We start from the raw sequence: 16,424 nt of genomic DNA, 5'->3' as shown, positions 1-16,424 counted from the left end.
ATCCCTCCAGCCTGTCCTGGGTCTTCCCCGGGGTCTCCTCCCAGAGGGACGTGCCTGGAACACCTCACCAGGGAGGTCCAGGAGGCATCCTGACCAGATGCCCGAGCCACCTCAACTGGTTCCTCTCGATGCGGAGGAGCAGCGGCTCTACTCTGATCTCCTCCTGGATGACCGAGCTCCTCACCCTATCTCTAAGGCTTGTTCTATTCTCCAACAGAAGTAAGAACAGAGTTCTTGCTTTCGAAGCTGCAAGAACAAGAAAAGAAAACATACCCACCAAGGAGGGTATGTTTTTCCCAGCGTCTTTGTGCTCAAGATAACTCAAAAGGTTACGGACGGATTTTTATAAACATTTCCAGAGTTGTTGGAAATGTAAAAATGAAGAAGTGATTAAATTCTGGTGGTGATCCGGATCACCGTTTGGATCCAGGAATGTTTTAAAAGGAATCTTTAACATTGTGCTTGGCGGAGGTTTCCGCTCTCCGAGTGATTTTCTAGTTTCATATTTAACGAGCAACTTCGTCCGCGTGCAGGGCGGGTCGTGCACGGGTCCGAGTGTTTTAATACCACATGTAAAAATGTTGGTACTTTCTCACCACCTTGATCAGCTCTTTTATCAAAACAATCCGTTTTACCTGCAACAGTAAAAACATGGAAGCAGCAACTCCGCCCCTAAATAAGGCAAACTTCGAGATTAAATTACTTTTAAACGGGCGAGTTAGAAAAAAATTCACTCCCCCCACAGTTGTCATGAAGGTAAATCTGACCTATTAAACCTAAAATGGATTTTGAACCAGGCTGTAAACATGTTTATTTCTGCTGTAAACATGTTTATTTCTGCTGTGAAGTTGGTCTTTTTAACATGGGAGTTTATGGGGATTTGCTCTGTTTTGCTGCCCCTAGTGGATGAAGGGGGAACTGCAGTTTTATGTACTTACGCATCGGCTTCACTTTTAACCACCGGAGGTTGCCGCTTGGTCACGACCCACAGCTCATGACCACAGGTGTCTCAGGTTACCTTAACACTTCAGTCAGGTTTACTTGGGAAGGATTTTGTCTGATTTGAGGTTAATTCTTCCCCAAGTTTTCCTCCAATCTCCACTTTTTAAAACCTTAATGACATCTGATCGTAGCTTCAGGATGACTGACACGTTACTTCATCCTTCCTCTGATCAGTTTAGGTTTTATTTAACAGTCTTTGTTTTTAAAATGGACATTACCTTGCGTAAATACAAAGTATTTAATTCTGCAAGTACATAAATGTTGCAGCTTTAGTTTATTTTCAGGACAAATGTTGCAGTTTTCCTACTGATTCTTGTGTCTCGTGCTGTCCTGTTGTCAGCGTCAGCATCCTTCACATCAAGCAGCACTCGCTGCAACACACAGATCAGGATGGAGATGATGCATGATGTGCTGATTCCCAGCACATCATGCATCATCATCATCATCATCATCATCGTCCAGACAGACGAAGGGGCAGCAGAGGGGAGAGAAAACAAACAACCAGAGGTCCTTTGAACTTTAAACTGTACCAGTCAGCTGGCTGCAGTTTTTATCTGCCGTCTCCAGGTTCCTGATTAACGTTGGTTGTAAATGTTTCTCGTCTTTCTGCCACATTTTCCATCCGAGTCGCGGTTCCGCTCTTCAGTCGCTGCAGAAATGTCTGATGCTCGGTGACGTGCAGGTGGAAGATGTGTTCATTTCTCTGCATGCCCTTACCTTATTGGTAAAATAGTTGTAAAATAGCTGTATTTCTACTTTTATATTATTATTCAGTGTTTTTATTATTCAGCAGCTTATCACTGAAACTGAAAGTTCCTAGTCAGTGAATTGTTCAGACAATGGCAAAAAAAATCTTCTGAACAGTTTCTTTTGCATGTAATAGAATAGAATAGAAGTACTTTATTAATCCCAACTTGGGAAATGTATGTATTTATTTATTTATGGATGTAGGTCCAACTTATTCCCACTTATAATTGCAGTAGTAGGTATCATGAAGTAATGATGATACTTTGGATCATCTGAACAAGCAAATAAACAGTCATCTCATCTGTTTTCCAACAGTCTTCGTGGTAAATTTGAGGAAAATCGTTGTTGAAAATCGGTGCTGTGTGCGTTTGAAGTGCCCCCCTTTCAGTAATAATGAGCTATTAGCACCGCCTGTCCTCTCCGCGCGCGCAGCCCCGCAGCCGTGCCGCGCGCACCAATAACAGCGCTGCGTGGATGCGCCGATAATCCTTTAAACTGCGTCATTTACACACAAAACAGCGCCTGCACGACGGTCCCGGGGTTGGTCTTCCTCACGGGGATCATCATCATCCTCAGCTCCTTATCACGCACTGCGTCATGACGCGCGCTTTGGCACAGAAAGCTCAGTTCCCGCTGATTGGAGGCGCCAATCATCATCATCATCATCATCATCAGGAGGGCAGACAACTGAGTACTCTGATAGATTAAAATAAAAGTACTTCAAGCTAACTTCATATATTTTACTGAAGGTATTGTAGTTTTTTGTGTTGACTGTTTAAAATGACCTGAAATGTTATTTAACATTTAGTTTAAACCTGACAGGATAATGAACTAGTTCAGGTTCAGATTGGGGTTGAAATAAACATGATTAGACTTAGTAAATAATAATATAATAAACACAGGACACAGTACTTTCACTTTACTTTGTACTGCTGCAGTTCTCTGAATATTTTTTATAGTACATTTTTATTATATATATTTTATCATATTTTTTTTTTTAGTATTTTATGTTTTTTCCCTTTTTTTTCCCATTATATAATTTATATATAAATAGAAGTTTTCCCAAAATAGTACTTCAAGTATTCAAATAAAAATGCACATAATAGCTGAAAGTAATGACTTACTGAAAAGTAATTTTACATTTTACTTGAAATGAAAACTTTTTGTTTCTGACACCTGAAGTTGCTTTAATTTTTTTAAATAAAAATCGCAGCATTATTATAAATTCAACTTAAAGTTCCACTAAATAACAAAAATTATGTGATGAATACTAAGTCTGCATTCACTACTTGGAAACTTTGTTTTATGATTAAAAAACTTTTACCTTAGTGTTTTTTAAGGCAGGACTTTTACTTTTTATGAAGTACTTTAACACAGTAAAGTAGAAAAAAAAATGTTTTTTTATGACTTTCAAATGTTTTTCTGATAGTACTTCTGTATGGTTCTTAGTAGAACATCTGGTTACTTCTTTAAAAAGTGTGTATTGTCTGTCTCTTAAGTATACATCTACTTATATTCTGGTACTTATATATTTACATGTTTTACTTAGTTGTGTAGAAGTGCATTTCGTCTGGAGATTCACTTAAAAAATCAGACAAAGGTAAACCCTGTCACACTCCCTGTGTGGTGTGTGTGTGTGTGTGTGTGTGTGTGTGTGTGTGTGTGTGTGTGTGTGTGTGTGTGTGTGTGTGTCATTATCAAGCCTTACACAGTTGTGTCTTTAATCTTGGGATGATCCTGGGATTATCTTTTGTCTGCATATTAAGCCACTCACTGCTCATTATGTTGCTTATTAACCTGAAGGTGTCTCCTCACCTGAAGCTGCAGGAAATGTGGTTTTAAAGCGGTTTGTCCTGATTTACTGGACACGACGAGCAGTTTGGCAATCAGAGTCTTAGATTAAAGGTTAGAACAATGATTATTTTCTCATCAGCTATTCTGTAGAGGACTGCAACAAATCAGATCTGATTGATTGACTGTTTGGTGTTTAAAGTTTAAGAAATTGATGGATAATTCATTTTAGTCTCTTATAATAAACACTTGAAAGCAGAAAGTTACACATCTTTTCATGTTTTCAGCTTCAGTATTGCTTTATTTGTTTGTTTAATATTTTATTCCATCAGAAAAGCAGAGATTTGCTTTAAATATTGTATTTAATCTTACTTTGTTTCCTTTTTACTATTGTAAAAATGCTGTTTTGCATGACCTTTTGTTATTTGCGTGTGTTTAAAGGAGCCAAATAAGTCAAATCTTATTTGCATCTTATGTGGAAAATGAGCATTTCCCTTTAAATAACAGTGAAACTGAGCCGATCCAGGTGCTGGTCTCACATATCCAGTCATCCAAACTCAAAGGGCACGCTTCTTAAATTCACTTTCTGGTTGTTTTACATTCAAAGTGGGTCTTGTTTTAAATGGCAAATGGATTTTTTTAGTGATTCAGATGAGTTGGATGTAGATTTTGAGCTTCCTCCCCCATCCTGAATGAAAATTCTTCTTCCAGAAAAGCTTCGCTGCAGCGGGTTTTACGGCGGGGATGAGGCTGTGGAGGAGATGCAGACGCTTTGGGGTGAGGTGAGTCTATTATCTGTTTGGGAGGCAGGAAGGAGGGCTGTGTGGGGGGGTTCTTCCCAGACTCACTGGAGCCTTGTTGTAACAGCCTCATTGAGACTGAATGGGACGTCTTAATTACTCCAGTTGTGAAAACTGAAGGGGGGGGGGGGCATGCTTTGATCTTCTGGCTGAAATGAGCTGGGACGTCTGCTATAAATACAGCCACTTTGTTGATGCTTTCACAACTTTCCAAGTTCCAGAACAAACCAGCGGACGCTTCAGAAAAAACTTTCTCTCAGACTCTTTAAACGTCTTTTTAAAATTCAATCAAATTCCAAAACACAAGGATCTTCTCTGTGTCTTCTGGGACAAACAGCTGCCATGAGGGGACATTTCTCCATCGAGTGGATGGCTCAGAGCAGCCAGCCAGCAGGACCAGAGAGCTCCGTCTCTGTTTCTGGACCTGCAGCCTGTGGGACACATTCAGAGAGTCTGCCAGGTTTTTACTGCAAGTTAAAGTCTGAAGGTTCGCCTGAACAGGAGCAGCGAGACAGCAGGAGTCAGCGGCTCCATGCGTTCAGCCAGAAGCCTCTCCTGCACCAAACATCTCCCAGTAAGAACGGTGAGGATGGAACTGGGAGTGCAACGTTTCCTCTGCTTACCAGATGTTTGCTCCATGACTGTAGAAAACGTTTCAAACCAGTAGGATTTTCAACATTGTGTCTAAAACATGTCTAACAGGCGTTTACTGCAGGTGATTTCAAGTCATTTTACCTGAATATTTCCACCTAATTTTACTTCATAGTATATGCTTTATTATTATTCTTATTTTAAAGTTTAAGGAGAAATTTTTACTTTTTTTTTTTTTTTTCACTTCAAAGTATTTTATATCTAAGATACTGGATTTATTTTCAAGCGTTTTATGTCTGAAAAAATAGAGAAATTGTTTTCTTTTAATTTAATTTATATTTATACAATAATTTATACTTTAAAGGTAAAGTAAAAATGTTTATTGGACTTTTCTATGTCACTTAAATATTGTAAAAAAAAAAAAAAAACATTGAACAATATTGTTTTTCGTCTTTTATGCTGTTAACTTGAGTTTTTTATTTTAGATTATTTATTTCTTTGCTATTTTTTGCTTATTTAATAAGAAGTGTATATATGGCCGAATCAGCATTTATAATAATGATAATTAGTAGTAGTAATAATAATAATGATAATAATAATAATAATAATAATAATAATAATATGAGTAAAGATCTAGCTCCTTCTGTGTAATTTATTTTCATTATATTTTTTTAATTATAATTTAAACATTTCAATACTTAAAATAAATGAGCATCTTTAAGTATTTAACCCTCACTTAATTAAAGTATTTAAAATTTTGATTTAATCAAACAAGCATCAGAATATTTCCATCATTGTTCATCGTTTCCTTCTGCTTCCAGTGACTGAAGTGGGTTTCAGCAGTGGGACGGAGGAGGAGACCTCTGGGTATGAAAGTGAAGGTAGTCGGTCTCTTTCTCCATCCGCCCATGCAGACTGCGCCTCTACGTCCCCGACGTCCCCCCCTGTGGGCAGGAGGCCTCGGACAGCCTTCACAGCGGAGCAGATCAGCAGCCTGGAGAAGGCGTTCAAGAGGAACGCTTACCTGGGAACACAAGACAAAGCCGAGCTCTGCAAGAAGCTCAGCTTGTCTGACAAACAGGTAACAACTCATGTTTTCAGCTCATTACAGAGGCCCACTAGTGGACACAAACAGAAGGATTAAACCTCATGTTTCTCTTTGTTTTGTTTTTTTATTCAATGTATAATTTCCCTGTAAGTAACCCTGAGCTTTTTTCTTTATTCATCCCATATTCCACAGTGGAATATTTTCCATAACGAATTTCCACTTTTTCTCCTTTTAGATCAGAAACTGGTTCCAGAACAGGCGGATGAAGCTGAAGCGGACGGTCCAGGACGCCCTGGCTCATGCGTGCCAAGCCAACGTGGCCTCTCAGTTCATGCATTACACCGAGCTGCAGGCCTACAGGCCGAGTCCGTACCCCAGACACCACTCAGTAGCAGCACCAGACGCCCCAGTTCCCTCCGCTTACATCCATCCTCACGGCTTGCAGTACAGCTCCTCTCTGCCCAGCGCCTCCTCTCTGCCGCTGGACTCTTTCTACCAGTACAACAGCCTCCCAGGGGTCATGCTGCCTGCTGCCACATCTCACCTCAGGGGTTCCTACCCAACCTACCCTCAATATTACTGATCACAGTCTGGAAAACGATCTTTTTCAGGACTGAACGACATAGCAGCATTAATGCTAACACAAAGTGAAACTTGAAGCTGAATCGTGAATCAAACAGGGTGGTGTGCAATAATGGGATTTGTGTGTGGAGCTCTGCTTATGTACAGTATGGATATATTTAAACTTAAATCAATGAGATGTTTTTGTTTTAGTTCTGATGTTATATGATGAAGAAAAAAATAATAAAATAAAAACAAAAAATCACTAAGATGAAGTGTTGTCGTTTTTGTCGATGCACAATGTGTGTAGTTTACTTATGAAAGTGTCAGAATGAAGGTGAGACGTCAGGAACATTTACAGTTGTGCTCATATGTCTTCATCCCCTTTCATTAAAAAAAAGGCTGAATTTACAACATTCACTCAAATAACTGGAGACTTAAAAAAAGGAACAATAACTAAAAATTTGCAAAAATATAATTTAGTAATATAAGACACTATTTTTTCATTTAATTGAGTTGAAGAAAGAAAAAAAACAAACAACTTGGTCCTGGACAAGTTAGAGCACTTTTCTGTTGAACAGTGGGACAAAATACCTGTCAACAGGTGCAGAAGTCTGACTGAGAGGAACAGAAAACACCTGACTGGAGCGGAAACATTAAAGGATTGTTCAACTAAATATTAGTTCATGACTCATGTAATATGTAATAAATAATATGTGATATTAGAAAATAATGTAATGATTTTCATAAATTTTTTATTTATTATTACTTTAGTCAATTTCAGCTGATTTTACAGGCAGCTGTTTTTTTCCTTCTTTAATGAATAAATATGAGCACAGCTGTAGAGTGAAAGTTTGGTGTCACTGAACTGCATCTGAACTGACCTGGTGGCGTACTGCGGTGCTGCAGCTTGACTCGGCTGCAATGAAGGAGGTTTTGTACTCTTGAAAAGTAACTAAATGCAAAGAAGAACTCAAAAATATAAAAATGACAACTCAGCATTTAACTATGGGATGATGTTGAGATGACAAATGAAAAGATTAAACATTTTATTGTTCTGTGGGAAATATCTGCTCAGATTTGAACTCATGCCATCAAAATGTTTTAAGCAAACTGGAATGGGGTGAGAAATATGCTTTAGATGGTGATTTATCACAACTAAAATAAATAAAAGGAAAGTTTCTCACATATTTGGGAAAGACTGGCTCTGCAGATTGTTCAAGTTAGGTATAAAATTCTTCTCTTTGAGGATTTAATCATTTACTATTTATAATATTAAAAGCTTCTGAAATCTGAAAATCTGATCACTAGATTGAATTCTTGGACATGTACAAAATTAGAGGAAATGCCAATAAAACAGATTATTCTGTAATCTAAATCATTAAAAACAACTGTGGACAAAGTTCCTTGCTGCATCCACACTGGAAATTATGCTTGAGCCAATTTAAAGACAATCATAGAGACAAAACCTAAAAACACTTCTGCTTTCCCAGAACCCAAACCTGTTTAAGATGAACTGGGGAGAACTGGGAACTGTTCAGATAAAGATATCAAAGTCTTCTGGGGAAACAAGTAATCCAGCTTTTTATGTGCGGTTCAGAAGCGTCCGTACCAAGTTAAATCAATTCATTTAGAACTAAACCTCTGTCAGAAAAGGTCTCTTTATATCAGCGACAGAAACTAATGATGGAAATAATCTGGTTCTGTTAAAGAGTTCAGGAACTGAACTGACATGTCTGCAGTTCTGATTGGTCATCTGCTGAAAACATTTAGAGCTTTATGTGACTATGATGGAGCATAAGAAAGAAAATACTTTAAAAACAAGTTTATTATATTTTCTTTAACTTTATTTAGTTAAAGAGTAGCATAAACATTTACTTTTTTACTGTACTATGTTGTTTCATTTCCATTTAACAAGGAATCTGCTGAAAAAAAATCAAATTCAGGACTTGTGTTTGTAAAATGTTGATATTAGTTCAGCTTTGTGTTGAGTCTGCTTGCTTATTTCAATTTTCATTTAATGAAATTTGACTTCATAAGAATTAATGGAGATTTTTTTTTAAAAAAAAGAAAGAAAAAAGTATGATTCACTTTTGCCTTTCAATGTAGATGAAACTGGAAACTTAATTTTTTATTGTTGAAAGGGAAAAAGCTCAATAGTAAACATTCAGAAATTTGTAAATACTTTAATTTCTAAATTAATCAATTAATTTTTCCAGTAGCAGAAACATTTTTGAGTGTTTTTAGTATCAAAATCCTCACTGTGCACATCACTTACATCTTTTTACTACATAAAAGTTCCTAAAACAACTAAGTATTTCCAGTCTATCTACTCTGTGCAGGACAACATACATGCAAAATCAAGAACTATGGCACATAACAGCTTTTGTGTTATCTTTTATTCTTACAGGTGCTGCCGAGAGGAAGAGATCAAATCAAGCTGCAAACATGAGCTGAGCTGCCAGTGGCGTTATACTGCCACCTGTGGGCACAGCTGGATAATGCAACAACAACGCTGCTGCGATAAACCACCTGTAACTGGGCTGATACCTTCCCCTTTTCCCTTTTACCAGTGGGTGAGAGCTATTTGGATTCAGTCATTTAATGTACCAGAAATAACTCATACAGTTATTTTCCATATTAAAAAAATCCCTCCATACTTTTTACTGTTTGCCTCATTATTGCAGTAATATATATATATATATATATATATATATATATATATATATATATATATATATATATATATATATATATAGTTTTGTTTTGTTTTTTAATTTAGTTTTTTTTTTTCATTTATTACATGAATCATCGTTAAATAGAGACATTCGAATAGTTTTCAGAATATTATATCATACAATAGGAAGATTTCACAACAAGGATTAAAAAGAGTTTCACAAGAAGTACGCAAACGGAACCTGAATCTGAGCCAATAGGCAAATAGAAATAGCTTCAATGGGCGTGGTTAAACCCAGACAACTGGCCAATAGGAAAGCCGTAACAGTGTGAACCTTTGAAAGTGGCAACCGTTTCAGCCAATCAAAACGCTTCCCGAAGGTGAGAGTGAAGCGAGGACGCGCGGCGTTGGCGAGGGTGGCAGAAGCCGAATGGTGGAACTGAAATGGCGGATGGCGACAGCGGGAGTGAGCGCGGTGGAAGTAGCGGGGGAGGAGGCGGCGGCGGCGGCGGCGGCGGCTTCCAGCACTTCCAGCGGGACCAGGAGACCCAAGAGCTGGCTTCCAAGCGCCTGGACATCCAGAACAAGCGCTTCTATCTGGATGTTAAGCAGAACAGCAAGGGCAGGTTCATTAAAATCGCCGAGGTGGGGGCCGGGGGCTCCAAAAGCCGCTTGACCCTCTCGCTGTCGGTGGCGGCGGAGTTCCGGGACTACCTCGGGGATTTCATCGAGCACTACGCCCAGCTGGGGCCTAGCAGTCCGGAGCAGATAGCCCAGGCCACCGCGGGGGAGGACGGTGGGCCCAGACGAGCTCTAAAAAGCGAGTTTCTGGTCCGGGAAAACCGCAAGTACTACCTGGACTTGAAGGAGAACCAGCGGGGGAGGTTCCTGCGGATCCGGCAGACCGTGAACCGCGGACCCGGCTTTGGAGTCGGGGGCCCGGTGGGCGGCATGCTGGCCGGCCAGACCATCGCTCTCCCGGCGCAGGGGTTAATAGAGTTCAGAGACGCCCTTGCTAAGCTCATAGATGATTACGGGGGTGACGACGAGGAGTTATCGGGGGGGATGGCCGCAGGAGGGTACGGCGAGCTCCCCGAGGGCACCTCCATCATGGTGGACTCCAAGCGGTTCTTTTTCGACGTCGGGTCCAACAAATATGGAGTGTTCCTCCGTGTGAGCGAAGTGAAGCCCAGCTACAGGAACTCTATCACCATCCCCTTCAAAGCCTGGAGCAAATTCGGAGGCGCTTTCTGCAGATACGCCGAGGAGATGAAGGAGATCCAGGAGCGGCAGAGGGACAAGATGTACGAGAGGAGGGACGAGTCCGAGGGGGACGACGTGGATGATGACTGAGGGAAAGATGGGATGAAACAGCTGTTAGTCCAGCTGCACGACAGATGTGCAACATAGGGGTATTTTGCATAAAAGAAAAAAAAGCAGACATGACAGATAAAGTGCATGACAAATCGTGCTGTAATAGCCTTCTAAAGTATTGTGGCGTAAAAAAAAAGTACATGTGCAGGGAATTATTGGTGTATTATCCTAAAGTTTGTAGGGTTTGAGGGGTTGAAGTGGTTGTGTGAATTTCTGAAAGTGAAAAAAGTGTAAATGAGATGTGTCTCATTGGTTGGGGGGGGGGGGGGGGGGGGAGTGAGTTATGCTTTATTGTTTAAACAAAAGGAAACCAGCAGATTGGTTTTTTATAACTAGAAAAAGAAACCAATGATTGCTTTCTGGTTTGCAAAATAGTTTATATTTAAAGAGTGAGGACCTGTTAAAGATGCTCAGTTTCAGGAGAGCAAGCATCCATCCTGTTCCAGTCCAGGTCTCTCCTCCGAGGGCAGTTTGCGGGATCCTTGCAAGTCAGTCAGAAGAACCAGAGAGGATTGCATGGAGAGTTGCTGCCTCTGTGTGGATGTTGTGTCAGCAGATGGAGAGCTGTCAAACAAGCATGCAGCATCTGCAGGCCATTAATCAAAAAGATTACCCAAAATGTCAAGGGGAAGTTACTGAGAGGATTATCCGTAAGCCCAAACAAGGGCCTCATAGATTGAATTAAAGCTTTGACTCCGGCAGTCAATTACAGTATGGATCAGCTGGGTTTTATGTTATACATACAATCTTAGCAAAGTGTAATTCATCGTCTGTTCACTCGGCTAGGAAAGCAGTGTGTTTTCACATCAGAGCATCCCTGGTGTTTGAGGACGGCTGCTTCACACAGGCAAGCAGCGGACTCCACCTGGAAGAATACAGATATGGGACCTTTACTATGTTTATTTGCTCCCACACACAAGGGTCCAAATATCAGGCGGTTGGTCAGAGATCGCATGAAGCGAGGAGTTTTCCCATCAGCCTCTATGTGGTCACCAGAACTGGACCAGACGGACGTCCGGTCAGGTCGTTATTTTTCTCGACATCTTCCAACACACGACGACCCTGGACAGAAACGCATCGATGGATGTTTTGTTTATTTTTCTTTTCCTTTCCAGAAGAGAACTATATTGAAATGAAATTCTACTTATAGGAAAGATATTATCAAACAAACAAGCAGAAGATATTTTCAAATACTTATAAAGAAATTGTATTGTCTAAAAGAATTTCCAGACTAAGAAATAAAGAAAGTTAATTTCCTAAAACAAACTTGTGACTCAAATTTCCAAATTATTTTCCCAGTTTGTTTTTCCCAGAATGACGGTAAAACACTTCATTAATTAAAACAACTTCCAATGTAACTCAGCGTTGTGATTTTATGTGGGATTTATTCGTGGAGATGCTTTATTTATGCTTCATAATGCTGAATTTAGACTAATTATTTATCAATGACTGAGTTGTTATCGGCTCGCTGAGTACATCATCTGGGTTACCTAGCAACAGGGTACCGAGCTGCAAAAATCCTCCATTTATTCTGTTGTTAAATAGTCTCAGAACAGGAAAAATAACCCTTTAATATAGATTACTTTAAACTGAACACTGAAAGCTGGAGTATAATTACACTGGCGGAGGTCAAAAGGAAAAGATGAATAAATAAAAGCAGCAAACCTTTATATTTTTCTCCAGTAATAGATTACTTTTCATCATGTGACGTCCTTTTCCCCTGTAGTTTCAGGGTTTGTCCGTTCATTGGCTGTTTATCTAAACTTGAGCGATCCATTGAGGATTTCAAGACGTGGAAATCCTCAGTGGGAAATAAGCAGTACCACGTCCAGCTGAGGATTACCGGCCTGTCAGTCTGAGGTCAACGGCAGGATTAAAAACAATGCTACACATTATGACGCACCGACGATACAATGAATTTATCCTAAACCGCAGCTTCTGTTTCTCTTTCTGTTGGTTTAAATTTGGCTTAAATTTTCTGCCTGCTAGCATAAAGATTAAAGCGTAATTGTAAAAAATCATTTCTAGTTAGAGAAGACAAAGCAAGGAAATCCTCCCATTTATCTTTCAGATCAGCGCATGAACCCGTTAGATGTGATCATCAGAAGCACTGAATTGATTAAACCCGTTCTGTTATTTGGCTTTAATTTGGTTGTTTTAAAGCTAAATATGTGACATTTAAAGCCGTTTTCTGGTGTGTTTGACTGCAGCGCTGATCCACAGAAATGAAATGATCTCTTAGAGCAGCAGCAGAAATCTGAAGGGACTGGGACACGGTTGTTATTAGCTTGTGATGCGAATACAAAGTTTATTTACATGGAGTTCATTTTAACACGTTTAATTTAAGCATTCTTTTTATCAGTATGTTAAAATCTTAATTTGGAAAGAACTGAATAACTTTTTTTTTTTCTACTCCTGTTGAGCATCAGGACATGTTGGTCAGGCTGCTGTGTTGTGTTGAACACATTTGCTCTCCCAAGAGGAGCCTTTTGGATACGAGGCTCCTCTTTTATGTTATTCTTTATTATTTATATCATAAATATGTTCATTTTTATATTTCTGCTTAAAACAACTGGACTGGACTGGAAGGAAATGAAGCGAAGGGAAACAAGAAAAGAAAAAAAAAGTCCCAGAAGCGACAGCATGGACATCTATACCTTCAACTTTATTTCTATAGCGTCAAATCACGGCAATGTCATCTCAAGACGCTTTACAGACAGAGAAAAAAAACATAATGAAAGCCAATTCATGATAGCCTATATCTCCCATCCTGAGCAAGCACACGGTGACAGTGGGAAGGAAAGAACTCCTTTTTAACAGGAAGGAAACCTCCAGCTCAGGGACAGGCAGCCATCTGCCTCTGCTGTGTGGGGGGAAGAGGACAGAAAGACAACAAACAACAGGAACTGCTACTCCCGGCCAGGGAGACCTGCTGAGACAGGAGACATACATGTTAATGATGCCACACCTGCAAAGTATCTGCAGCTTCTAAAAAACATGACAGACATCATAAGGAGGAAAAACTGTTAAAAAAAAACTATAAACAACTACAACCAGAGCAGCTATATGTGTGTTTGTGTAGGTGTGCTTGTGTGTGTTTACTACATATTGAGGTGAATTGTATTGGGTGATCATGCAAATGCAACCAGTATCAGGGATTCCACCCATCCCACTCTCCCATTGCAGCGGTCTGCCAGGCAGCAGTCCCCTTAGCACGAGTTAGAGGACAAAACCAAGGACCACCCGACCCCAGAGCCACCCACCACCTCAAGGAAGGCCCGGCTTAGCACCAGGAAGACCGGTGCCAGTCCACAAAACTGCTGGTTCCAGCCAAGAACCCCATCCCTCCCTCACAGCACACAGTTCTTTACATAAAAACAAGTTTAGCACATTAAAAACAGGCCTTCACACACCCAGTTTTATTAAAAACACACCTGACCATAATCTCTCTCCAAAAAGCACTCATGCACCCACCCTGCCACAACCCCCCCCATCCACCCTATTTAGAATTTAACTGTATATTAATAAAGAATAAAGCCGTGCAGACCGAGCGTAAAGGATCCCCGCGAGGAAAAACGCTTGAGTTAAACATCTTACAACAAATAAAAGCAACAGAAATTAATAAAAACTTTTCATAAGTCCTTAACAGAAGTAAATGTCTTCACCATTCCTTCCAGTTTTAGACTTTTTGAATCCATTTTTATTAACAACTGTGAATTTTAGGATAACTTCTACACAAATGTTTCAACACTTTCAGGCTCCAGGTTATTCATTAGAGACAGCTTTTACTTCGTTGTTTCAGTAAAAACAAAAAGCAGCTAATAGTAATAATATTCTTGTTCTTATTATTATCATCAACGTTATGTCGGGTTGGAGGCTCCAAATTTCAGGTTTGGTCAGGACTGAGTTCTCTATCTCGCTGAACTTCCATTAGACCCCGTTTAGAGAGAGGCTGAGGGTCCAGCGTCTAGTCTGCATGTACAGATTAAATAAAAAAGCCACATGTATCTTATATTCTTTAATCAGATTTTTCACCATTTTAATCAAACTGATGTAAGTTTGTGGTGAATTTCATGACTTACTTGTTCCACTAAACCATTTTAAAGACTGGTAACGTTTTCTGCACCACAGGTTGCCTGTAAGCATTCCCAAGTAGCGCTGGTATACTGGGAAACGTCAGAGCTAAGTCGCATTGTTATTCTGGGCAAAGAGGAGTGACTGCAGCTTCACATGACTGAACCAGCACTGATTACAGATCATAACTCTACCAGAACATCAATGAATATCTGGAGAGAAGAAACATTTGGTAGTTTGAGACATGACAGAATTTTAGAGTTGATAATGGGAAAAAAAGTCCAACTTATGGTGAAACGTGTGTAAAGTTGTGTGACAGTAACAGAGGAGGCTTAGAGTGGAGATAATGAATATTATTATAAATATTCCAGAGCAAATTAGTCATTATTACCACTTAAGCCTTTACAAAGTAGTTTCAGTTCTTCCTTCTGCGTTTTATTGACCGTATTGATTGGGGATGAGCATCACAGAGAGCATTCATTTGCTCAGACAAACTTCTGTCTGTCACATTATTTATAGCAAACAGGAGAATTATCTGCTTTATCAGTAACTACATCATCATCTCTTTCATATCCTGACTTACAAGTAAGAGTGAGACATCTTGACAACAATCATATCTTGGTGTTCACATCACATCTATGACAAATAAGGGGGGGGAATGAAAAGACTGCAGCCATGTCAGACATGTTTTATACAGTTATAATCTCAGTCCACGCTTGTCACATGTTGTCAAAACCCCGTCACGCAGGTGTTATTTGCACTGATGCCTCTGTGTATCCCATTCTGACCTACAGGTAACGTCTCTACAGCTGCATATTGGCAGTTTTCTGTCTGCACCGTCTGCACAATACTACACAGCAACAGAAGCATGTGACCTTGTGGTTACTGGTTTATCAATAAGACGGCATGTCAGAGAGTCATAATAAGTTTTAACCTCTACACTGCTGTTTTTAACTACCTTTTGTTTTCTAAATTTACACATCTGGTCTTCATCTTTACTCCCTGCCTCAGTTATGTTAGCTTATATATATATATATATATATATATATTAAAAGTATCTGTACATAATTAAAATCAGGTATTTCTTGTTATTTATTTCATTGTAGAGAAGTCCGTCTGATCAGCAGCCACCTGAGTAAGACACTGTGTGTGTGGGAATATGAATCAATAAGGAAAACATGCAAAAGATTACTTTAATTTATCACTTTTACCATTTAGGTAAAAGAAAAGTATGAAATCTCAAATATTCCAGCGTAGCAGCGTTTCCAGTGTCGCTGTGAGGCTGAGATCATGCTGTTAAATAAAAAGCTGAATCTGGACACTATGTACCTCTGCTGTTTTCTGCTATTTATAACGAGAGAAATTACGTAAATCTCACATATAACCTGCTCATTTTTTAACAGTAGAAGAATATGTGTTTCACAGTTGTTCTCCTCCCCCACACACACACACACACACACACACACACACACACACACACACACACACACACACACACACACACACACACACACACACAGCTGCTTCTAAAATTAATCACAACTGTTTGGTTTTTCCGGCTGCAGCTCTGCACAAAAACAGCTTGTTCTTGATGCTCCCGCATGTCTTCGTGGATTCATCTGATTAACGCTTTGTGTGGAAATCTACAGCTAAACTCAAAGTGACTGTGTTGGGACGAGGGGGGGGGGGGTTCTTAGAAATTTGACTCCCTCTTTAACCCCATCCCTCTAGTTGATATGTTTGCCCGTTGTCTGAGCCG

The 16,424-nt window shown here is 39.7% G+C and overlaps 2 protein-coding genes across 2 annotated transcripts; both read left to right on the top strand.

The window, feature by feature from the left end:
* Positions 1-4,682: 4,682 nt before the first annotated feature.
* ved (ventrally expressed dharma/bozozok antagonist) lies at positions 4,683-6,562 on the top strand (the record flags this gene model as incomplete). The annotated part of the gene is made up of 3 exons (XM_079256824.1): positions 4,683-4,923; positions 5,753-6,012; positions 6,215-6,562. 3 exons carry the CDS (start codon positions 4,683-4,685, stop codon positions 6,560-6,562), a joined length of 849 nt encoding a protein of 282 aa, XP_079112950.1.
* A 3,075-nt stretch (positions 6,563-9,637) lies between these two features.
* On the top strand, positions 9,638-10,822 carry purbb (purine-rich element binding protein Bb). The gene has a single exon (XM_079257109.1). It carries the CDS (start codon positions 9,662-9,664, stop codon positions 10,568-10,570), a length of 909 nt encoding a protein of 302 aa, XP_079113235.1. The 5' UTR covers positions 9,638-9,661; the 3' UTR covers positions 10,571-10,822.
* The last annotated feature ends 5,602 nt before the right edge of the window (positions 10,823-16,424 follow it).

The sequence above is a fragment of the Telmatherina bonti genome (genome assembly GCF_933228915.1).
Source record: "Telmatherina bonti genome assembly, chromosome: 17".
NCBI classification, from domain to species: domain Eukaryota; kingdom Metazoa; phylum Chordata; class Actinopteri; order Atheriniformes; family Telmatherinidae; genus Telmatherina; species Telmatherina bonti.
The sequence above is the reverse complement of the archived record's forward strand: the minus strand, read 5'-3'. Positions and strand labels throughout refer to the sequence as shown.

Excerpts from the sequence above, each read along its gene's own strand:
- purbb (XM_079257109.1), top strand. The coding sequence starts at position 9,662 with ATGGCGGATGGCGACAGCGGGAGTGAGCGCGGTGGAAGTAGCGGGGGA.